Source organism: Microcebus murinus, chromosome 5 (assembly GCF_040939455.1).
Source record: "Microcebus murinus isolate Inina chromosome 5, M.murinus_Inina_mat1.0, whole genome shotgun sequence".
Taxonomy (NCBI): domain Eukaryota; kingdom Metazoa; phylum Chordata; class Mammalia; order Primates; family Cheirogaleidae; genus Microcebus; species Microcebus murinus.
In genome coordinates, this window is record NC_134108.1 from 31533819 (window position 1) to 31559692 (window position 25874).

General features: G+C 38.6%; 1 protein-coding gene across 1 annotated transcript in view; it reads left to right on the top strand.

Annotated features, from left to right (window-relative positions):
• The window catches only part of SAMD3 (sterile alpha motif domain containing 3), a 41911-nt gene extending 17599 nt beyond the window's left edge, over positions 1–24312 (top strand). Inside the window, exons 6-10 of the mRNA XM_012736596.2 lie at positions 5654–5821; positions 16390–16590; positions 22850–23021; positions 23521–23603; positions 23828–24312. Coding sequence (XP_012592050.1) covers positions 5654–5821; positions 16390–16590; positions 22850–23021; positions 23521–23603; positions 23828–24088 — 885 coding nt within the window. The 3' untranslated portion in view covers positions 24089–24312. The remainder of the gene's footprint in view (positions 1–5653; positions 5822–16389; positions 16591–22849; positions 23022–23520; positions 23604–23827) is intronic.
• Positions 24313–25874: the final 1562 nt, after the last annotated feature.

Genomic DNA, 25874 nt, shown 5'->3' on the forward strand with positions numbered 1-25874 from the left:
ATTTAATTCATTTGGGGATGTGTCATTAGTATTTGAAAAAGTTCCCAGAATCATTCTAATGTTCAGCTAGGGTTGAGAACCACTGCTCATTTGAGGCATCAATACAAACTTTGGATCTGCCTTGTCTCTTTGATGTAAGAGACTGGTGACTTTATTGTATGATGATGTGAATATACTTAACACTATTGAAATATACACTTAAAAGTAGTTATGATGGAAATAAAAAATTGAGAGTTTATGACACCAGAATGATATGGTTTAAAGAACAATTATGGAGAAGTATAGCTATGTATACATAAAAATATTTATTTATATTTATTATTCCCTGTTTCTCTATATGCCACATACATACACATTGGTAGTCATATCTAAATAAGATCAGTGGTTTTTTTTGTACCTTATCATCTCAGATATCCATGAGAAAATATTTTTTGCTGTGTTTTCTTGAAGATACAGGATTTAAGCAATTAGATTCAATTGGGTCGACAAAGGATAAATGCCAATATTTATGAATACAAAAACTTTTAAGGCCTCTGTTCTCCTCCTCCTCCTTCTCTTTCTCCCTCCTCTCTCCTCTCTCCCTCCCTTCCTTCCTTTTTGGTATTTTCAAGAAAACGTTCATTATACATGGACAGAGTCCCAGAATTTTCCGAATAGAGAGGGCCTTAAAGATTCTTTTTATCACTGAGACTCAGGAAAGATGTTATATCCTGGTCTGGAAATAGTAACTCTTGAAGCCAAGACTAGAATTCAGGTATTCTTGCTTCTAAGATGACATCCTTTCTAAAATATGCTGCTTCATATAAAGCACACTACAAAATAAACCAGATTTTCTCTGTCACAAAACAAAACAAAGCAACAACAATAAAAACAAATAAACAAACCTTCAATCTTAACATTGACAATCATGCTAATATGGCTGACAAAACTATTTCTCAGAATTCCTTCTGAACTTGCGATATAATATCTACCAACGAATCAGTGTTATTGTGAATAGAACTTGTGTTTTTGAAAAATAATTTGATGGAGTACAATGGCTCACACCTGTAATCCTAATACTTTGGGAAGCTGAGGCAGGAGGATTGCTTGAGGCCAGGAGTTCAAGACCAGCCTGGGCAACATAGCAAGACCTTATCTCTACAAAAAATATATAAACAAATAAATAAAAATAATGTAAGTTTACTGTTTGAATAAATTACACATTCACATAGCTCAAAACCCCAAAATTCCAACAGGGTATAAATAGAAAAGTCTCCACCCACCCCTGCCCTTCAGCCACCAAATTTTCCTCCCCAGAAGTAACCAATGTTATTAAAGTTTTCTTCTAGAGCATTGTTGCATATAAATTAATATAAGCAAATACATATCTATCCAATTACATTTTGACCTTCAGTTTTATGGTTATCAAGGTGAAACACATACAAAGTAGTAAATAATGCTTTCTTTGCTTTGTGTGCATTTTACCCACACCTCTTTCCAGTGGCATTAACTAGATATGGTTAACTGATAAAGACACATGCAAAATTGCTTAGCAAGTTATGGTCCATATTTGCACCTGTACAGTGAAAAGGGAAACTCTGGTGCATGGAGAGATAGTTACCCAGATTCTCCCTGTAAGCATGTGAGAAGTTGAATTTCTGACACTACATTGGAAAATGTATAAAATGTCAGAGAACATTAATGTGTGTGAAAGAGAGAGAGAGAGGGAGAGAGAGAGCATTTGGTTATTTTTAGGGAAAATTTTATTTTCAACTTTTTATTTTGAAAAATTTTAGATCTACACAAAAGTTGAAAGAATTGCTACGGTGATACTCACATACACTTTGCCTAGATCAAGGTTTCTCAATCTCCACACTATTTACATTTATGGCTGGGTAATTCCTGTTGGTGGGGGCTGTTCTGTGCATTGTAGGATATTTAGCAGTATCCCTGGCCCACTAGGTGTGAGTAGCACCCCATCCACCCCAGTGTAACAGCCCAACATGTCCCCAAACCTCACCAGTGGGAGGGGAGGGGCAACGTAACATCTACAGTTGAAAATCACTGATCTAGATTCACTAGGTATTGACATTTTGTCACATTTATGTCTCTTCTCTCATATTTATTGGTTTGTTTTGGCTGATCATTTGAAAGCAAGCTGTAGGTGTCATTCCTAACTCCCTCAGCAAACATCTTATAAAGATAAGGACAGTACCCTGTATAACCATGACACCACTTTTATACCTAAGACAATTGACAATAATTTCATAATGTCATAGACAATCCATATTCACATTTGTCCAGTTATTCAAAAATGTTTTTAAAATAGGTTTTTTGCTGTAAAATCTAATTGAGTGTTGTGCATTGCATTTAGTTATTATGTCTCTTTAATTTCTTTCTGTCTAGACAGTGTCTCCCTGCCCTTTTCTGTTTTTCCTGATACTTGCTTTTTGGCTAAGTCTAGTCCAGTTGCCATGTAAGATGGTGCACATTCTGCAATTGTCTACATCCTAAGGATTATATTTGGGATTTAAATACTGGGCAAAGACCTGCTTGTGATGCCATGGACTGCTTCACATGTCACTGCGGGAGGCCCATAATTTCAGGGCTATTTTCTATGTCAGAGTGATTGGAGGAGAGCTGTATCCATGTAGCACTTTTCACAGCCCCTCTAGCTGGAAACATATGGAGAAGAGGGATGACTTTTCTATAACACAGATATTTTCTCCTGAGTCTGTCTACCTGAGGCATCGGTGTAAGTAATGCAGAGTGCCAGGCAAATAGCAGATGCTCAGTAAATACTCCCTGATTGAACACTCATGTGGAAGCTTGTATCTGATTCATCTTTTTTCTGTTTTCTATCAGGCAGTTAATCAGGGGAGACGGAAGAGGCCGGGGAGACGAAATTGGCAATTTAAAGATGTCCTGGCAGTTGATTGCTGTAATGCCTCCCTCCAGGTTCAGCAGGCTTAGAGGCCCTTCAGAGCTGTAGGAAACATGAGGCAAAAAAATATATTTGCACTAGTTAATATTTCGGGGCTAAGAAAAATATAAGCCACAGTTTTCTCTGTGCTATTGTAAAATGGCGACAGCAGAGTCCAGGCCCCCATGCCTGTGGGAGGTGAGGCAGCATTGCTGACTCGCGCACCTCCAGGAGCTTAATCAGAGCTGAGGCCAACCCCCAACCCCCTCCCTTCCTCGCTGGGGCTGTCGGAGGGTTTTATGAACAGCACTCTAGTTTACAAAAGTCTTCCCCGAGAAGCTACTTATTTGATTTTTTCAAAAGCTCGGTGCATTTGACAGGACAGATTTTATTCTTCCATCTTATAGTTGAAGAAACTAAGGCCAGGGGGCAGGGGGAGGGCGGTTACTTTTTGAAGGTTACTTGGCTAATAAGTTCTCAAAGTAGCCCTGGGTCTTCCCAGTTTAGACCACGGTGCTTTCTAAAGAATACTCCTGTTGGGACTTGCGTGTCACCGGGAATGGCAAAATCTAAGTGCCAAACACTTGACTGTTATTTCAGTGGCGTTCTCGTTTTCCTACGAGGAAAGAGAGCTTAGAAAACATGGCCAAAGCCACGCAGCAGTTTACCACCCTCTCTAGTGGCAAGGGCTGAGAGGGAAACGTGGCCTGTCTGACTGCAAAGGCTGTCTTTTGTTCCTGCACTCACTGTGGGAGTCTATTCAGGCACATGGCGTTGCAGGGAAGTTGAGTGCTAAGAAGCAGTTCTGAGGTGCAGGCTTTAAGAAGTGGTGTGCTATTATTCACACAGTAAGTCACTTACTGAGCAAGGCTAAGACTGAAAGTCTTGCTTCTAGGCTGTTGCACTGCCACCTGAATCCCCCTGCCTCAGAGAGGAGTGACACACGGCAGCATCAGACATTTCAACGCCTCTAATTTGCATCGAGCACTGTGCTTGGCTTGGTGGGCAAAGCAGGCATGAGCCTGTCCTTTTGTGCTCATAGCCTAGAGGAAAGGACAGAGGGAGGAAAGGAGAAAAGGAAAAAGAAAAATAGAAAGGAAAAGAAAAGAAACAAACAAACAGAAAAAGTACCCCACAGTTGAGGGTAAATGACCAGTGTGATAAGTGCTGACAAGGAAAGGTGAGAACCAAACGGAGGGAGATGAGCTGCTGGGAGGCGGGAGGGAGCTTCCACAAAGCTGAGCTGTGATCTGGCGGCAAAGCAATAGTTAACTCAACGACACCAGCCGCACTGGGGAGGAGAAGGGTAGAGCTTTGCAGGCCCAAATGGAAGCCCCACCAGAAGGGAGTGTTGAGGAAGAAGCCCAGGTGTGTTCCCCAACTTTTGGCCATGTCCAGATAGATTCTTCCAGAGCTCCAATCTGACCATGCACTCTCCTGACTCAACATGGCCTGGGAGGACTTCCTGACCTCGCTCTGCAGCCGAATTATCTATAAAGCTTTAAAAAATACAGACATCTGGGCCCCACTCAGGTCCACCAAACCAGAACCTTTAAAGTCTGGACCAGCGGCATCTGGCTCGCCAGGTAACTCGGGAAGAAATGCAGATTCTCAGCCTGTCCCCTGACCCAGGGATTAGAGACACTGAGGAAAGACCCAGCAACCTGTGCTCTAACAAGTCCTCCAGGAATTGTGACTCAGGCTAAAATTTGAGAACCATTGCTTTAGAGGAAGAGCCAAGGGCAAAAGTTCCCTATGAGATTATGATGCGGCCTGTCCACAGAGAGGGATTGGAGATCTGGTTCAGGATTATGTTGCAGCTCCTTAACAGGATAACCATGGTCTTTTGGGATTGGGCTGGCTTCTCTCCCCCATCATATTTTCTACTCCATCCTCTGTCATTCCCACATCCTGAACTCTGTGTGCCAGTCATGCACAACTCTTGGCAGTTCAAAGGGCACCAGCTCTCTACTTCACTGTATATGCTGTTTCATCATTTTGGAACTTCTCTCCACCCACCCAGCTGGCATTTCCCAGTGCTATTGCCATCCTCTAATTCCTCGGTTACCTGACCCTGAGACCTAGGCTCCGGTTTAGATGCACTTCCTACAGGAAGGCTTTTGTGATCTTCTAACGTTGTAAACTAATGCTGTCTCTTCTCCTATTATGACATGTTCACTGTATATTGAAACTATTTATCCCTCTGCTAGACTAAAAGCAAGGTCCACCTGCACCCCTCTCCCTCCCAGAATAGGAATTTGGACTTTATGTTTGAAACAGTAGATGCACCACCAATATTTGGGGAGTGAATGCCAATCGTACTCACCAAAAAGAATTTCAGAATGTGAAAGAAAAAAAATAGTTAAAGAAAATGCATCAATCTGTAAGCCTGTATCAGGTCTTTTCTAGAACCCACTAGAAAAATAGAATGGGTTGTGGAGACTGCAGAGTATGGTAGGAAGTATCCACTTTTGATAATTAGAAAATAAAGGCAGTATATTTACTCAATAACTATATGACAGTGGGAAGATATTTTCATTTGTCTGGTTCTGTTTCCTTAGCTATAAATTAGGGTTTATAACTTTTATAGCAATGTCACAAGATTGTTGTAAGGATAAATGGAGAGATAGGTATATTTTCTATTACTGTGATATGAAAATAATTTCAAACCCAAGGATGATAGACAAATAAAGATTTTATTGTAAGTGTAGGATTATTAGATTAACTGGCCTGTTTTGCTATTTTACACAGTTTTTGTGGAAACGAGCCCTCAAAGATCGTTTTAAATATGTTCGAAGACCTATAGAAGATGACGAACAAGTGATGAGAAATAAATGTAAATTTGGACATCGAAGAGGCCAGACAAGGAAATCCCTTGCTGATATAAAATTTGATGAAATTAAGCTTGTCCAGATAAAAGTAAGATTGAATTTTTAAATGTTCTGATGACTTGATTGATTGATTAAGGAATAATAAATAATAGTGTTTAAAATCATTAAAACAAAATAAGATACCTTTTTAAAATTTGAGGTGTGGACAAGAACCAAGAAAATCTGTGTTTTGCATGGCTAATGATATGGATAATATTTCCACAAGAGGGCTTCTGAAAACGGTTATTGTTTGTTTCATGTTCATTTTTTCATGACTTTCAAAGAACCTGGAAAAACCCGTAAGTTCTCAGTCTTTGAGTAATTTCTCTTCCTTTCTTCCTAAAATGCATCCTGTGTTCTTGATGCTCTTATTGCTACCGGAAGTTTTTACTCCTTGTGTTGTAGGGGTTAGGTAGCCTCCAGTCCCAAGGTTTCAGGGAGGAAAGAACCCACATACATGGATACAAAACTTCACACTGGCCTTCCCCTACCTGCTGATCCAGAGGGCCTCCCACCCAGTCCAGAAGTGGCTGTGGGGAGCTCTAGGCTGAGGACCTCTGGCAAGGCCCAGAGATTCCTCCTTGAGCACCCAGAAGGCCATGTGGGTTCTAATCATCTGAAGTCCTATAAGTATTCTTTAATTATCTCAAAGCACCCAAATGTCCTCAGAAACAAAAATGTCTCCAGCTATTAAAGTGGACTGAACTCCTCAGGAAAGATGTCCAACCCACCAAGTATATAGATGCTAAATCTCTTGTCTTCCCAATTCTATTTCCACATTAATCCAACATGAATATATAAGTACTCTTTGCCACAAACATGTTTGTATTAATATTAGTGAATACACTTGTAAATATTCAATTATCTTTCTCATCTTATATATTTATTTGATATTAAAACAGCAAACTATTTGGTCACCTCAATTTTATTAGTACTAGTTATAAGATCCAGGGATGGGAATATTTATGATATATTTTATAAATTATTCATCCCCACATCTTGCATAATGCAAAATTTTGGGTGAAGATGTATATTTTAAATGTCTTTATTATAATTTTCAATGAGATTGTCAAATGATAGGACAGTGAAGACTAAACTTCGATCTTTTTCTTTTGTCTAAATTCCTTTCTAAAGGGGCCTGGTGACTCACACCTACAAATGATAAAATCTCACTAAATAGGCTTTATTAAGCCAATATAATGTGTTTTACTTCCCGACCTGATTCCAGTATGGCATCACATGAAAGACTGAAGACCCTTATCTTAACTCTTTTCCACTGACTCCTGGTCTTTTAGACAAAGCCTAATTCTTACAGCCAATTGTCAATTAAAGAATCCCTAAAACCACCTATGATTAGTAAGCCCCCACTTCAAGATGTCCCACTTTTTTGGGCCAAACCAATGTATGCATTCCATGCATTGATTTATGACTTTACCTGTCATAAATTATAATTCCTGTCTCCCTGAAATGTATAAAACCAAACTGTAACCCAACCATAGCAAGCCCACTTGCTCAAGGCTTCTTGGGTGTGGCTCTGGGCCATGGTCCTCAAATTGGGCTCAGAATAAACCTCTTTAAATTATTTTACAGAGTTTGGCTTCTTTTCCATTGAAAACAGTTAAGATACCCTATATCTATATCTGCTTTTTGATGAAAAGGTAAGATAGCTGAGAGGTACCCTAAATTTAGTGGCATAACTTTTTAGGGACTTTGACTTCAAAATTCCAATTATAAACTAGAATCACGATAAGATGGAATTGTATTTATTTTAAAATATCTTTTATATTATTAAAAAGTCACTTTGTAAATGAGCATAATTTATCAATAGTATGCATATATTGATTTTCTCAAAAATTTGATTTTCAGTACTCTAAAAATGGAGTTCCTTTATAAATGAATTAAAATTTTACAAATTCAGTTTTCCCTTTTTTTCTATGATGCATGTCCCACCAAAATTCATTGGAAATGATGAACGGTAAAAGCAGACATTTAGCCATTGTTCCCAGCACTAGACTTCAAGGGGAAGGAAGTTCATGGGATCAAAGGACACCAGGCTAAATGGAAGCTCCTTTCTTGTTGACACATCATCTTTGAACCAGTTTGTACACCCACGCTTTCTGTTTCTTCTCAAAACACCTAAATTCTGCGTGGAGCCACGTTCTTCATGGTGGCTATTCCCTTCTAGTCCCCTAGACATGCCTGCATCCTTGGATGAATCCTGCTATATAGCCCATGCAGGAGCTTTTGCTACAAAAAGAACAGGGAATTGAATGTTAGGTTAGGAGTTAATTTGCAATGGAATTTAGTTTTGACCTTCCTGCTAGATGGGGCTAAAAAAGAGCTGTTAGAATAGCCATTGTTTATATCTGAAAAGACATTTTTCCTGGCAAACAAATATAATTGGTAGGGATTTACTTTTCTCTCCCTTACAAATGGAGCTTGCAAACTGCTGATTGTTTAAAGACTGTTGCCCTCCTGTTTATGATCTTGTATTTTGTAAAGCCAAAAGCTTTAAAAAGATAGGGGCAAATTTACACTAGAATATTACAGAAACATAATATTTCTCTATTTTGTACACTCCATGATGATTAAGCAAATGTAAAAACACTAAGAAGAGAAACTCTCCCACCTTTTAAAATTTCTTGACTAGGCACAATATTTTTGTAATATAGAAAAAAAATTATTTCATGTGCTGCAGAGGTGTGTGAACTAAAGTAGGCTCAACCCCCACTGGCTGACTGAATGGACTCCCTGGTGGCCAAAGGAATATCCTAAAATTAAATTGTCTACCAGGAGGAGGGAGGTCAGACATGCCTTATCATGTCCCCCTCCCTTCTTGGAGACTTGGAGACTTCCTTTGTAACCCATTAACAGGCCTAAGGATATGCAAGACAAATCTGCAGGTTCCCAATTTACACAACAAATCTATGTCTGGTGGTTTATCTCTGAGAACAGCTCCATATGTTAAAACATTCCAAGCCTTTAGACAAAGGTTCATGTCTTTAACCAATTAATCTTTAAACCCACCTATAACCTGTAAGCTCCCCACCTCGAGATGTCCCACCTTTTTGGGCCAATGTATGCATTCCATGCATTGATTTATTACTTTACCTGTCATATATTATAATTCCTGTCTCCCTGAAATGTATAAAATCAAACTGTAACCCAGCCACAGCGAGTCCACTTGCCCAAGGCCTCTTGGCAGTGGCTTCGGGTCATGGTACTCAAATTTGGCTTAGAATAAATCTCTTTAAGATTATTTTACAGAGTTTGGCTTTTTTTTCCGTTGACAAGTGGAAAACTTTGATACAGGCAAGAAGCAGGAGTCTGGCCTTATATTCAAAGGCAGGGAAGTGGGTTTGGCTAACTGGGGGAAGGTCTTGGAGGGGATGAAGGAGGGGAAGAGATTTTCATTTGTTTTGCTTTGTTTTGTTTCTGTGGTTGCTTTTCCTTTGGTGGTCCGAGGTAATTTACAAAAAAATTAAAGGTAGACATTTCAGTGAAGGAAGGTAGATTTCTTAGTCTATCGCATTGGCTTCTGCAGATAACCTAGCAGCTGCAGACCTTGTGTGGGTCTGAGCAAAGGCCACAGATCTCTTGTCCCCCTTCTTTTTCAGTAATGACTCACAACATTCTAAATGATGGAGCCATGTCCTTGGGTAAGAAGGAAAAGGAGTAGAGCTCCAAAATGGACATGTCAATGCACAATGACCTTTTGTTGCTGTAAGGTGTAGGGGTTGTTAGGTAGGTACAGCAGCATAATCTTGCCTATCCCAAGTAGTACCAGGAACTCCAAGCACAGTATATCAAGCTTTGGGTATGTTTCTTTGTGATTTTCAACCCTGTGTCTCCTTCATGAAGTGATGGAGACATTTTTTGAGGATCTGGCTAATTCTGTCATCCTCCCCAGTGATTTCATAATTTGTGTCCTTGTACTATCTCCGGAGTGGGGAAATGTACGAGAAGTAGTGCCATAGTAAAAACACTTGTGCTATAATAAAAATACTTAAAATACAGGGAAAAATTATTTTGCTTTAATTTTTTTTTTTTTTTTTTTTGAGACAGAGTCTCGCTTTGTTGCCCAGGCTAGAGTGAGTGCTATGGCGTCAGCCTAGCTCACAGCAACCTCAAACTCCTGGGCTCAAGCAATCCTCCTGCCTCAGCCTCCCGAGTAGCTGGGACTACAGGCATGCGCCACCATGCCCGGCTACTTTTTTCTATATATATTAGTTGGCCAATTAATTTATTTCTATTTATAGTAGAAACGGGGTCTCGCTCTTGCTCAGGGTGGTTTCGAACTCCTGACCTTGAGCAATCCGCCCGCCTCGGCCTCCCAGAGTGCTAGGATTACAGGCATGAGCCACCTCGCCCGGCCTTATTTTGCTTTAATTTTTATTTAGAAAGATTTAAAATTTTTTTAATATTTAAAAATAGTTGTAATTAAAAATATCTAGTTTTCATTTTTACAGATAATTCATTTGGAAATTCTTTCCTGGTCTTCAATACTAGGAATCGATTATCTCCATTGTGACCTTTATTTTAAGGACATTTCTCTGTGTCTGAAATATAGAGAAAAGAAACCTAATATTTTTCTCCATTCTGATGTAATATATCTTATCGGGTACATACATACCCCATAGCTTTAAAAGCCATAAAGTAGTTTCCTATGTTAGCTTTCTTTGGCTTAGAAATAAGATGGAATCAAAAGTTGTGCAAAAACTGCCTAGAGAGTCAAATGTTAGGAATATTTACTAAGTTCCTGTGGATTTCTCTTATGGCATTTACTGTTTGCTTTTTATTGTACCTGACACATAATGATTTATTGTATAAATACTAATCATTTTTATAGCCTTTTCCACAGATGTTTCTCTCATGGTGCAAAAATGATCAAGACAGCAAAAGTTGGAGAAAAATCTTGACAGTTAATTGCATTCTACCCAGAATGCAATTCTGGGTAGAATGCAATTACTATAATTAGCAGGTGGCAAATTTACTAATACTGTGAAGTTTTACAAGTCAGCTGTGCACTTGGAAACTTGAGGCAAGGTTGCATAGGTGAAACTTTGCCCACTGATTGACTGAGACACGTGCCTGAATGCTAAGCTAAAAGACTGTTCAAGTTCCATCATTTCCAAAGTCAATTATGACAAGAGAAATGAATAGGAGGCCAGGTGTGGTGCCTCACGCCTATAAAGCTAACATTCTGGGAGGCCAAGGAGGCAGGATCACTTGAGCTCAGGAGTTCCGGGCCAGCTTGTGCAATAGCGAGACCTCGTCTCTACTAAAAATAGAAAAATTAGTTGGTGTCGTGGTGCACACCTATAGTCCCAGCTACTCGGGAGGCTGAGGCAGGAGGATGGCTTCAGGCCAGGAGTTTGAGGTTACAGTGAGCTACATACACTGCACTCTACCCTGGACAACAGAGTGAGACTCTGTCTCAAAAAAAAAAAAAAAAAAAAAAAAATTGAACACGAGGATGATTGGAATGTCACATGAAGAAACCCTGAGTATCTAAAATACTACTGTCCAATAGAAATATAATAAGAACTACATATGTAATTTTTAATTTTCTAGTAGCAGAAAAACTTAAAAAGTAAAAAGAAGCAGGTGGAATTAATGTTTGATAATATATTATGTTTAACCTAATATATCCACAATATTATCATTTCAATGCACAATCATTATAAAAAATTATTAGTGAGATATTTTACATTTTTTTGAATACTAAATCTTTGAATTCCAGTGTTTCCAGCACATATCCCAATTTGGGATATCTCTAAAAAATAAAAATAAATTAAACACACACACACACACACACACACACACACACGCACACAAAAGCCAGCCATGGCGGCATGCACCTATAGTTCCAGCTACTCAAGAGGCTGAGGTGGGAGGATCAGCTTGAGCCCAGGAGGTTGAGACTAGCCTGGGCAACACAGTGAGATCTCATCTCTTAAAAAAAAATTAATAAAAGTATTTTTTAAATTAAAAAAAATCAATTTGGGCTAGCCACATGTGGCTCATGGCTACCATACTGGACAGCTCAGCTAAACAGACCCTTCAAGGAATTAGAGCTTAAGTGAGATGACACGCTAGAGAACACCACAGTTAGCAGGGAACATGACCCGTTATTTGCTGATGATATTCAGAAGCCCCAGTTCCCAAATCTCAGGTATGGGACTTTTATTTGCATTGTGCCTTTAAAGTAGATTTTAATAATGTACTTATAAGAATTATTCAGTTTTCATATTTGCTATATTCTCCTCCTTACTTCTGTTTCAGCTATCAGCTTGGACTATAAGTTGGCTAGAACTGAGCTCTGCTATTCCAACCAGCTCCCTAGGAGCCGTAGGCCGCTGTGGTGGAGCAGAGGCTGCCCTCTGTTGCCAGAGCTGGTGTGGGAAAGGAGGCATGGCAGAAGCGCTTTATCCAGTTTGCACCCAACTCGAGTTAATGTCCTGGTTAATTTATGCTGATTCCTTTGATGTCATGAATCTCACTGGGTGACTTTTACACTCCCCTTCAGTGTTCTCCTTGGCCAGGAGTGATCTCTTTCCCGCTCATGCCTTCTTCCTTTGATTCCTTCTTGGGTATGCCTACTGAGACATACCCAAGTTGTTGAGACAGACACCTGCAGTTGACTTTGTTGTAGCTGCTCTTCTGTAAGATTCATGAATTTCTTATCCACTAATCCCCTCATTTCAATGTGCACTACCAGGAGCCTGTCAGAACAAGGCTGTCCTTTTCCTTAGAGAAGTAGGGGGCTACCCTAACAGGAACCCCGCACTTAGTCATCTCTGTACTTGGGAAAACCATTTGCCGTTTGAGGGGCTCAATTTGCTCATCAGTAAGAGGCATGGACCAGATGATTTCTAAGTTTCTTCCAGTGTTAATAATAAATAAATCATTAACAATATATCTAATAATATATAAATCTAACACTATATAAATCGTTAAAAGGGTGAGAATTTTAAATTCTGATGCAGCCTTCTAATAAGGAGGGTCACTTCAGTCTAGACTACAACTCACCAGCATCGTGTCAGTCTCATCAGCTCAGTCCAGTCAGGTGCAGGAGGCTCCCTAGAAACTTTACTTTCAGCTTTCATGACTGCGTGATAATTTGGGGGGAAGCAGTTCATCATGCATACAGGAGTCTCTAAATGTCAATATCAGCAATTACAGAACTTCCACTACATTTCAGTAGGGGAAAAGCTGTTTATGATAATGAATATATGTTTTCCTTTACTTTAAAAAAATTAGGATGTTTTCTTTCTATTTAAAAAATTGTTATTCTATAGATTTGAGTCATACAAAGGAATATGTATGTAGCATATATGTAATTTATGGAGACAAAATGAACACTGTGAGCCCAACATTCAGCTTTAGAATTGGAACACTGCTAGTACCACTGCATGTGCCTCCCGTCCCCATCGCCTGCCTTCCCAACACTATTGGCCTCTAGAAGTAACCACTACTCTGAATTTTAGGTTTATCATTTACCTGTTTTTTAAATAAATGACCTTGTCACAAATGCATGAATTCTTAAGGAATATATTGTTTAGTTTTGCTTGTCTTTGAGGCTTACAAAATGATATGAAAACTATATGTTGTCTTTGATAACTTCCTTTTTTTTTCACTCAACGTAATGTCTCTGAGATTCATCCAGGCACTTAAGCTGAGCTGTGCAGTTTATTCATTTTCCTGGTGGTTTAATAATCTGTTGTGACAGGCAGCACAGTCTATTTGGCTATTCTCCTGTTAAGGGACATTTGATTTGTTTCCAGTTTTGGTCATTATGAACCATGCTGCTGCAGTCATGTTTGTATGTATGCCTTGGTGCATATGTGAAGCTTTTTTCAAGGATTTATACTTAAGAGTAGAATTGCTGGCTTGTAGGGTATGCAAATATTCAACTTTGTAAGACAGTGCCAAATTATTTGCCTGGATGATTATAGCCACGTAAGCTCCTTGAGCAGCACTTGTTATGATTTGATTTATTCTCTCCCTACCCCCAATTCATTGGGAATAAAATGGTATCTTACTTGCTTCTAATTTTCATTTTAATTATTTATAAGGTTGATCATCTTTTCGTATATTTATGAAATATTCATGTTGCCTCTTCTTTAAAATGTTTGTTCATGTCTTTTGCCTATTTTTCTATGAGGTTGCCCTTTTTCTTTGTAGAAATCCTTTAGATACTCTGTATTCTGAGCCTTTATAAATGATGTCTGTTGTAATATCTTCTCCCAGTTTGTGCCTTCCTTGCCTTTTAAATTTCTTTCTGGTGTCTTTTGACAAAGAAAGACAAGGTTGTAATTTTAATGTAGTTACATTTGCCACTCATTTCTCTTATGATCAGAGCTGTTAGGAAATCCTTTCCTACCTTGGAGTGGTAAGAAATATTCCTATATATTCTTTAAAATTTTTTCAAAGTCTTTAACATTTAGGTTCCCAAACCTGTGGTTTAAGACGCTTTCACCTTTTATAAAATAGTCCTTCTCCAACCCAGGGATTTGTGATACCATCTCTCTTGTTTCCATGGCTGTGTCTCGATATTCTGCTGTGTTCCACTACTAACGTTATCTATCTCTGCATGCATACCAACTTTTCTTACTTTTATAGAAAGTAAAATATATTGCTATTTCCCATCACTACTTTATTATTATTCTTTATGAGTGTCTTGGTTATTTTTGAGTTTTTTAATATTTCATATAAATTTTAGAATCAGCTTTTCAAGTTCTGATGAAAATTTTTTGGCTTTTGATAGGTTTTAGATTTTGGTAGAAATATTGTTGAATCAATAGCTCCACTTGGAGAAAGGTGACTTCCTTATGATTTTGAATCTTTCTAACTGTGAACATGGTTAACCTATCAATTTATTTAGGTCTCATTGTTTTCTAATAATTTCATAATTTTCTTCATAAAAGTCTTGCACATCTTTTGTTAGTTTTCCTCCTTAGGTACCTTATAGTTTTGGGGATTTTTTTGCAATTGTACAAAACTATATTTTCAGTTCATTAGTATGTTTTAGTATAGTGATCTTATTATATTCAGTTGCTCTGAAAAACTCAATTATAAAAAATTATGTGTGCATCATTTTGAAATTTTTCTTGAACAATTGTGTTGTCTATGAATAATGACAATTTTGTTTCTATCTTTCCAATTTTTTTTTTACGTTTTATTTCTCTTTCTTATCTTACCTACTCTGTCTAGGAATCTCCAGGATAAGGCTGAATAAAAATGTAATAAAGCATCTTTATCTTGGTTCTGATTTTAAAGAGAACTCTTTTAAAATTTTACCATTAAAAATTATGTTAGCTCTAGGTTTTTGGTAGACAGCTTTATAGGTTTTTAAAATGTCTCCTTTTATTTTGACAAAAGTTTTTTTCTTTAATAACAGAGGCATGTTGAATTTTATAAAATGCTTTTTCTATATTATTTGAAATAATCATATGTTTTTTATCTTTTTTTTTTTTTTTTTTTTTTTTTTTTTTTTGAGACAGAGTCTCGCTTTGTTGTCCAGGCTAGAGTGAGTGCCGTGGCGTCAGCCTAGCTCACAGCAACCTCAAACTCCTGGGCTCCAGTGATCCTTCTGCCTCAGCCTCCCGGGTAGCTGGGACTACAGGCATGCGCCACCATGCCCGGCTAATTTTATATATATATATCAGTTGGCCAATTAATTTCTTTCTGTTTATAGTAGAGACGGGGTCTCGCTCTTGCTCAGGCTGGTTTTGAACTCCTGACCTTGAGCAATCCGCCCGCCTCGGCCTCCCAAGAGCTAGGATTACAGGCGTGAGCCACAGCGCCCGGCCTGTTTTTTATCTTTAATTGATGAATACAGTATATATTTACACATATTTAGATAATCCAAGTAAATCATAGAACTGTTAACACACCACATTTCTCAAAAACAACTTCTTTTCTGCCCCTAATCTTTCTATAAGAGTGGCCCCAACATTGAGATTCAGTCTGGTAGTATGTGAAATGTAAAGGGAAAATCAATTATATCTACTGCTAGTTGACTTTAGTTCCCTTACCAATGCCAAATCACCATTGCATTTCTGGGGTAAACTCAAGTGAGTGGTTCCTTGTTCCTAATATTTGCAACTTTATTCATGAGTGAATATTTTAAAAACTTTTTGTCTCTTCTTAACATTCGATCTTTTAAAACATAAATGCATAGAAATAAACAACATTCCTGTTAAGTGTGAACCTTCTGGATAATCTAGGTTTCCCTATAAAAGGGTAATGTAGGAATTAAAGTAATTCTTTTAGATCTGGCAATAGAACAGATTGTAACTCCATAGTAAGTAATTAACTATCTAATTTGTTTTCATGAAAGACTGTCCATTTGTTGACCATGTTCAAAGCCAAGTGTAGCCACGCATGGTGATGCTCACTTCAGGAGGATGGTCATGCTGGAAACTCAGACTTGTGGGGGGAGGGGGGGAATGGGCATTTATTGAAATCTTAAAATCTGTACCCCCATAATATGCCGAAAAAAATTTAAAAAAAAAAGAGTGTGCAATAACAGCCTGTAATTCCAGTTTTCATGCAGTATCAAACTACCACTTGAAACATGGAATTCATTAATATTTTAAAAATGTTTTGCAGGAAGAAGCTGTTTGTTTAGATTCTGAGGTAGATGAACATATTAACTGGTTCCAGCAAGAATATATGAAAACAGAAAAGGACTGGACAGAAATTGACAAGAGGATGAGCCAGACTTTGGAAATAAGAAGAAAGATGATTGGCAGCAGAACACCTCTGAAGGACATTCTTAAACTGTTTCCTTTCTTGAAGTGCCCTTATCAGGTATCTTTTTTTTTTTTTTTGAGATAACTTCTCTCTCTGTTGCCCGGGATAGAGTGCAGTGGCACCATCATCATAGCTCACAGCAACCTCAGACTCCTGGGCTCCAGCAATCCTCCTGCCTCAGCCTCTCAAGTGGGGACTACAGCTGTGTGCCACCACGCCCAGCTAGTTTTTTTTATTTTTTTTTGTAGAGATGAGGTCTGACTGTTGCCCAAGCTGGTCTCAAACTCCTGGGCTCAAGCCATCCTCCTGCCTTGGTCTCTAAAAATACTAGGATTACAGACGTGGTGAGCCACCATGCCTGGCCGGTATCTTCACTCATTTGTAATTCTCTCTGAATATAGTGTCCAAATTGACTTTTTCCTCTTTCCTCTAGAAGTGGTAACAGGACAAGTAGCAAGACAGTGGGCATGAATCTCAGTAGGGTGTGAGGCCCAAGGGGCTACAGCTAAGACCATTTGGTAAGAATTTCCGGAAGCGTATTCAGACATCAGGCACAGCTGCCTGCAGAACTAAGGAGTTCCCTGTTATTGGACAGATTGCAGAGGCTGGAGATCATTACTTTGGCGTATTTTGACAGTATGAATCATTTTCCCTTTGCATGTTTTTAGACAATCAAACTAGGAAAGTTTATTAAGAAGCTGTTAGTATGCAACCTTACTCAAAATCTATTTCCTTTAGGATTTCAAATCATGTCATCAAGTGGTCTTAAAAATATATGAAGTTTAGTGGGTAAACCAAATACCTTTCTATTTAGTTTACTTAAGGTGGCCATTTAAGGGTCTTAGCATAATTTTAGCATAATTTTAGCTGTGGCATATAATGAAAGATTCATCAAAGTTTTTCCCTGAGAACACATTTCATAGAGGAATTCTGTGGGTGCAGTCAACCAAATTAAACATGAAACATTTTACATTTATCTTCCAAAAAAAAAAAACTGGAATAAGAATTTGCCTTAATAATAATGTCAATAGCAAACATCTGAGTGCTTACTAGGCTACCGCACGTTCTAAGTGCTTTACATGGATTAATCTGTCTAATCCTCTCAGCAACACTTCCTTGGCTTTTGCTTGTTTTCTCTTAATCTTTGGGTTGCTAGGAACAGTAATAGCCAGCAGCCTCTGGATATGAGAAAAATATGTCCAATCGACACACCTACAAAATACAGCTTTGAAGCAAAAACCTGTCAAACTGATAGTTTATATACTCTGTAAATGTATGTAGGGAGCATGTGTTTTAAATATCAATAGTTTGAAAAGTGCCTAGCAGAGTACTGTGAGGGACACAGAAATGCAATACTGATTTCTGGGTGCTCAATGGATTAGGGGACGGTTGGTAAGGCTGCTTTGGTTACTGATGTCTCAGCCTTAGGGGTCTTCATTGGAGTGCAGCCTACAAAGGAAGGCCAGGAGTTTGAGACCAGCCTCGGCAACACAGTGAGACTCCATCTCTAGGGAAAAAATACTAATATATGGACTACATTAATCTGCCTTTCAAAGAACCAAAGGTGGGGTGAGGTCCCTTCTGACTGAGATCCTTTGTGGCCTGAGTGAGAAGCAGAGTTTCCAGAACAAAGGCTGTGTCTCTATGCTTTGCCTTGGTCTCTCACGGTGGCATCTGTAAGGCTTTTCCCCCCATTCCTCCAGGTGTTTCACCCTTCATATCCAAAATATGGATTGGAGTATGGGTTTTGTAATGACTGTACTTATTGAATAGAGGTGTTGTTTTAAAACATAAGAATGAAACAATTTTGGTTTCTCCAGGAAGTACTTTTTTAACTCAGCCCTATCCAGCTGGGATTTCCAATTTATAAAACCCTTGTTTTGCTTCTTAAAAGCCAGTTTGACCTTACTTACAAACACTCAGTTAGCAAACAGTCCCTGGAGGAGGGCAGTTGCTCCTGCACCAAACCACTCTTATCACTTACTGGCACTGCCATTATGAGAACAATGGGCACGTAGGAGCTGGTGGAGACAGCGGTGGCCGCTGAGAAGCAGCTGGGTGGGGCGTGGTCCTAGCCTTAACATTGACCCTCCATCACTTTCGTACACACGGAACCTCCTCCCTCTAAAAGGTTTTTCAGGCTGGGTGCAGTGGCTCACACATGTAATCCTAGCATTCTGGGAGGCCAAGCTGGGTGGCTTGCTCGAGGTCAGGAGTTTGAAACCAGCAAGAAACCTGAGCAAGAACGAGACCCCGTCTCTACTATAAATAGAAAGAAATTAATTGGCCAACTAAAAATATATAGAAAAAATTAGCCGGGCATGGTGGCGCATGCCTGTAGTCCCAGCTACCTGGGAGGCTGAGGCAGTTAGGATTGCTTGAGCCCAGGAGTATAGAAAAATGATATATATAAAAAAAAATTTTTTTGAACAGAAAATGTAAAAATTAAAAATGTAAAAACCACTTTATTAGACTGTCTAAAAGATTATCAACTAGGAGTTTATTACTAGGATCTACTGCATGTTGTACAAGACAAGTAGGAGGGAGCTGAGGAGAAAGGAGGAAAATACCAAACACAAATTTAAATGCTTCCCTATATTTTCCAAAATATCCTTTGAGTTATTATAAGTTTTACCTTCTTGAGAAACTATTTCAACAATCATCTTTTAAAACTTAAGTGAATTATAATCAAGATCCCTGCTGATAAAAAAAAAACAAACAAAAAAACCTTAAGTGAGGCACGTAAAAATTGCTTGCTAATAAAGTCTCAAAAAAATAAAAACATAAAAGAATCCCCACAATGGAGCAGGTACTGGACTCCACCATGGCCGCTGCTTTCAGGCTGTAGACAGCAGGCATCGTGGGCTCTGATCCTTGGTAAAAGGGAAACACGTAAGTGGTGCTTCAGGGTTACTTTCTAGCTCGTCTTACAGAATGGTGGGAGACAAACAGAATATGGAGGTGCCACTTAGCTGAGCAGGAAAAGATTGGTGTTTGGGAGCGAGGAGGCAGCTGGTATTTGCAGGACAGGGCACTGGAGGACGTGGTGGGGCAGAGTCTGCACAGGGATCCCCAGGGGTCCTGGGCTGAGAGCACCGAGATTTCCCACAGTGTTGACAGTTAGAATTCTGGCCTAGAGTGGACAGACCCCACTGAGCACCGCGGGCACCCACTTGAGCCTTAGGAAAGTCAATGCAAGAACCATGCCCCCAAGCTCTAGCCAGGGCCATCCCCTAGGACTAGGACAAAAACCAAAATAGAACTGCCCAAACAAATCATAAAAACAATTCTGACAGGACCAGAGGATGGACCAGTGATTTAACTGTCAGAACAAAATTGAACACCCTTTAAACAACACAATTAATCCAGACACCCTACTAAGTGGGTCACTAGGGGCAATAGGGGTGCCACTCCTATTTCCACCCCTTGATCGCTGGGCTCATGAGTCCTGGCTGTGGGAGAAACGGCACCATACGTTAGATGCTGATTCAGAGATATACAGTCCTGGAGAACCTTGCCCCAGCTCAGCAAGGTACTGCGACCTAGCTGGTGCTGTAACTGAGTCTTCATCAGGCCAGTCCACCATCCTGTCCAGCCAGCTGCTCCGGGATGGTGAGGAACATGGCAAGACCAGCGAATTCAGCAGAGAAATGGAATATGTGTAAAGAAAAAACCAAACTGAAATTCATAACTGAACAAAAAGGTTTATCTGAAATGAAAATATCACTGTATAGGCTTAAAAGCATATTGAACAATGCAAAGAAGGGGTCTGTGAACTCGAAGCTGGATCAATAGAAATTATCCAATCTGAGTAATGAAAAGAAAAAGGATTAAGGTTATTAATGTGTAGGACAAAATCTGAGGTTGTGGAGAGGGTGTTGCTTTTCTGTGGCTGACTTGACCATTCATAGCTGAGAGTCTGACTACATGAACACAGGGGAGTTTGCACCAATAAGGAAATACATTGGGGATAATGGGAGGCAGGTTTCTCACTGTTGCAGAGTTAGGATGGAAAGGGTAAGGTTAGAAAAAGCCCTGTGGTGTTGGACTGGAATTGAAAGTATCAATGTGAATGCATGATTTTTAATATTTGTGTGTAGATATTTAATACTTATAAAGAGATATAGAAAGTTACAAATGTAGGTCTCTGTGTATTTATGTATATTCAAATACTATTTCCTAGATTTGTTCTATGTGAAAGTCTAGAGCAAGGAGCACACCCAGGGCTGAAATCTTAGTTTCTAAATGCCATTCTCCATAAAAAGGAACCAGGGCTCTTAGAGAAATAGCTGACTACAGGCCTGGGCCAAAAAAACAAACAAAGAAAACCCTCCCCACAAACCCAAGATAAGCCTGAAATACTGTGTAATGCCAGACATTTAAAAAGTATTCATAGACCAATGGGATGTGTCAAGAGAACACAGCAGTCAGCTTGAAGTAGCTCTGACTTGCCAAATCTGGACAACTAGAGCATTAACATAAATAATGAAAGGATCAGATTCGTAAGTATTTGGGTAAAATAGTTATTAGTCTGTACTGATATAAATAAATGAATAAGTAAATAAATGTGGAAGAAGAGAACACTCTATCCTACACTAGAAAGCCAACTAATACATTTAGAAAGAATGGAATTAGAATTCTAAGTCACCATTTGTCAACTATCCTATTGATATAGGATTCAGGCAAGAATCATCAATGGATGCTCAATCTCCTGGAAGAAAGTTATTAATACACGAGGAACAGATATTTACATAAATTCAAGGTATCTCCCCATAAAATATGTACTATATATTATTAATAATTAATTTTACAGATTTCATCTTAACCAAGTGGTAAAGTTACCATCTCCAATACTGGGGCCAGTTACCACCTTGTGCTTCCTGATGCAGTGAGAACTGCCAACATTCTTACTTATTCTTGCATAAATCATGAGGAAACATCATACAAACCTAGACTGAGGAAAGTTCTACAAAGTAATTGGCCTTGACTCTTCAAAAATGTCAAGGAAACTAAGAAGCTGTTTCGTTTTAGGCAGGAGACTAAAGACACATGGTATCTAAATCTCTCATGTGATCCTGCATTAGATACTATAAAGAACACGATTAGAACTGGGAAATTTGAATGGGATCTGTAAATTAGATTTTCCTGATTTTGAGTCTTTGTACTTAGGAAATACATAATGAAGTAGTAAGGGGTAATGGGATGTCGTGTCTACAATTTATTTTCAAGTGGATCAGAAATTGGGGGAAGTTGCATGATGTCAACTTGAAATTATTTCAAAATAAAGTTAAAAAGAAATTCTTAGGTTATGGGCCCAGAAAAGTGGAATATTCATCACCTTCTTCACTCTTCACTTCTTGTCTTCCTGCTGAGAAAACTGTTTTCTAAAGGTATTAATCTAGATTAGTCGTCCACTGAGGGCTGCCTGGTAACAGAGCCACTGTGCCTTTATGGGAATGTGCACTTCAGCTTTCTGATAACTTCACTTTCAGAACTAATCTCTGGGCAATTTATGATCTACTAAAATATTGCAAGAACAGTGAGGCCCCGTGGGTAGTATGTAACTGTTCTTTATAGTTTTAGGGAAAGCAATGATTAAATTAATTCATATTAGCGTGGAGGGCTAATAATCTGTTAATGACACTCTGTCAAAATAAAAAAAGGGGTGGTGGTGGAATTCTCTAAGGGGGAAGAATTCAAGCAGTGTTAGAAAAAGGTAGTTTTGAATACAGGGGCTTCCCTAAAGCAAACCGATTTTGCTTTGACCATGTAGTCAAATCTCCTGTACATGTATTTTTTCACTGTTTACCTTTGTCTGATCTTACAGTCTAAAATCACTTTCCCTGTAGGATACTATGGTTAGCTATCTTTCAAGGGTTGCTTCCTAAAATCTAATAGTTTTCTTCTTTATTTCTTGTTGGATGCTGCCAAAACATAACAATGTAGTTTACCTAAAGAAATGTAAGATCTTAACCTAGAATCTCAGCTGGGTTACCCAAATAGTCAACATATGCATATGTACTTTGGAATCAATCCTCATTGGAACTTAAATCCAAGGTTTTAATTCTATAGGTTTAGAATTCTGGCATGTCCATTATTTTTCTTTTCCCATTCACTTTGGGCTTTCATTTGTTTTTCTCCCCCCCCCCCCCCATCTTAAGTCTTTACTTCTCTTCTCTAAAGCTTGGAAAAGATTTAGCATGTTTTTTAAACTAGCATTCAAAGCTTAATAGAATTCTAAAGTTATTTACTTTTTTATATTCTATATATTAGCCTCTCTTGTGATCTAATATTTATTTCTTTCCTCTCTTATCAGATGTTCAGAGAATTCCAACTTCTTACAAGAACAGATATTTATAAGAAAACAAGACACATTTTGGAATCCTATTCAGAAAATATACTGACTTCTTTTTCAGTGGTGGACAATCCAATCAATATTGCATTGCAAGAAAAAATGAAACAGTACACAGATGAAGACATGTTGAAACGTTAGTAAACCTGAGGGGCAGGGTGATCTGGTCTCAGTTATATGTGTAATTCAGGATATTGAGGAAAAACTCTGCTTTGGTAATAAGTTTAATTCTGGAAGACAACAGGTGAGAAGAAAAAGAATTGTTTAAATAGGGGGAGGAGTAGAGGTATAGATTTAAAAAGTGTACCTGATATTGTAAAATTATATTTAGGGAACTAGTAACCTGTTAATTTTATCATATAAATCGCAAGGTGAAGCAAAATAAAATCATCCTGCCTGATGGACAGAGAGTACAGAACTCTTGTCTTTTGGCAATGATCTGGAGAACAGACATGAAATTTTGAATGTTTTATTAAAAAAGGATGCAGTTAATAAAGGCTGTGAAACACTAATCCATGAAGGCTAGTTTGTTCTATGTAGAAGGTAACAATAAAAAAAATCCAGATGTTTTAATACTGGCTTTGCTTACAGTTGCTAAAAGCTTACTTTGACTGTAAACATGTTTGCTTTGACAGATATGAAGATGACAGCCACATGTTTACTCCTCCCAGATGTTTTTGGGGATGACCCCAGTCTTTTTGCCGTTGTGAATGAGAAGGTATGCAGTATGTTAATAGCCATTGGTTTGACATTTTACGTCTTCTTACCATAATTTATTAAAGAGCAGGATATGGTGGTCTATATGGAAGTATGTTTTGCCATACTTACAAATATACAAAATTACAACAGACTTACTTATTGTAATATCATGATTAAGTTCAGGTGTGTTTTATTACTTAGCTATGTTGCTTATCACGACAGTGACTCCGTTCTTTCTTTCAGGTGCAAGTGCCCACGCCCGTGTTAGAAGTTAAAAACCCTTTCAACATTGAGGTCTGTGAATTTTCTTTGTATTTAGAAAAAGAGAGGCTCACCAAGGTGGACGACTGTGTCACAGCTTTGGCGGTTCTAGTGGCAGCTTTTCATGTATTTGGTATCGAGTGTCCAAGAAGACTGTCCCAAACCCTCAACTTTCTAGAGACATTGATTTTTGACGTGCACAGTCCCTATTTTCCCTCTTTGAAAGAAAAGGAAAGGGAATAGGATTTCAACATCTAGTCACTTAAAAGCATGCCAAATATTGTATCAGAATTTACCTGTGGGAAAGCTGAAACTTAATAAAAAATTGTTTTGATCTACGGTTGTGGTAAGAGGTAGCTATTAGAAAATCATTGTTATCATAGAAGCTAATGAATTTCATCAAGGCCTTCTATCTTTACACTTAGCTATTAAGTTCTTTGTGAAATTTTATAATAAAATGCTACTTAAAGAGCTGTTACTGTATTTTGATTTGAGTTCTTAAAAATTCCATAGACAAGGTTATACTTTCAAAGGTAACTTAGTTTTTTAAAAGACACTGTACTTCACATTTACTCCAATCTTTCCGATTAGGGTATGACTTTACACTTGGCTCATGGTGCTCGCTTTTGAAAGATTTAAAGCCCAGGAGCTGCACACACTTGTGACCTGTGGGCTGCGTCTTTGGTCTGGACATTTTGAACTTGAACATTTCAAGAAGGAGCACATCTTTCTCTTTCCCTCAGATGACGGGCCTGGCCCTAGGAGACTCGGTCTCTTTGAATCAACTGTTGAAAACGAAGGCTAAATTCCCGAGGTCTCCTCTTTGCTGGCTGGTCTTGCTGACACATGTTCTCACGTCTGTGACCTGTGTTCATCTGCTACTACTTCCTGCCCTGGGGAAACATGACTTGTCCTGCATGCCCGACTGGCTATGCCTAGAGTCCCAGGCTATAATTCTATTTTTTCAGCCATAACAAATGGCTGCACAAGTACTTTTTGAGTTCAAGAAGACTCAATGCACTTGCACACTTTTCCAAGTATTTCACAAGGAAAAAACTACAAAACTATAGTTTTAGGGTATCCTTGATGTTACTATCAAAATATCCATGTTACTTATTAGTTTTGAAAGATAGAAGTCTTTTGGGGGACTGAAGAGAGATTTAAGTGCTAATGTCTACATCACAATGGGATGAGCATTTCCTAGATTATTCCATCAAATTTTTTTTAAAAGTTCAAGAAGAAAGAGGTCACCCAAATTATTGAAGAAATACTTTTTACCCTACCTATCTCTGGAAATACTGCAAAATATATGCTATCATTGAAATAATATCCTGCTAGATACCTTTCTCTCTATAAGGACTGTTCATTAGATGCTGATGTCAGTGAGATAACAAGAAATCCTGTAATCCCAGCACTTTGGGAGGCCAGGGTGGGAGGATTGTTTGAGGCCAGGAGTTTGAGACTAGCCTGAATGACACAGCGTGACCCCCTCTCTACAAAATATTAGAAAAAAAATAGCTGGGCATGAGAACACCTACATATAGTCCCACCTACTCAAGAGGCTGAGGCAGGAGGAAGCTTGAGCCCAGGAACTCAGAGCTGCAGTGAGCTGTGATTGCACCACTGCACTCCAGCCTAGGCAATAGAGCAAGACCCTGACTTTAAAAAAGGAAAAGAAGAAATAAATTGAAGAACAGTTGCCTATCTCTACAATGACTATTCATTAACTACTTGCATACAAATGGACAAGCAGAGTAAATAACAATTTGGCATGTTGTCATTCTTTGCATAAACTAGTTCGCTTCCTACAGTGCCCATTTCCTTTTCATTGGAGTATACCTTTAATTCCCTACAAACCTTCCTTTATTTCCCCAAATTACCCTCCACATCTTTTTTAGTTTTCTTCTCCCAAATGAATTTACCAACTTGTTACAGATTCTTTTCTTTAAGGGGACACACATCTCAATGGCTGAAGTTTAATGACAGCCTCTCTTTAGCACGGGCAGAGTGACAGGGTTGCGGACCCAGA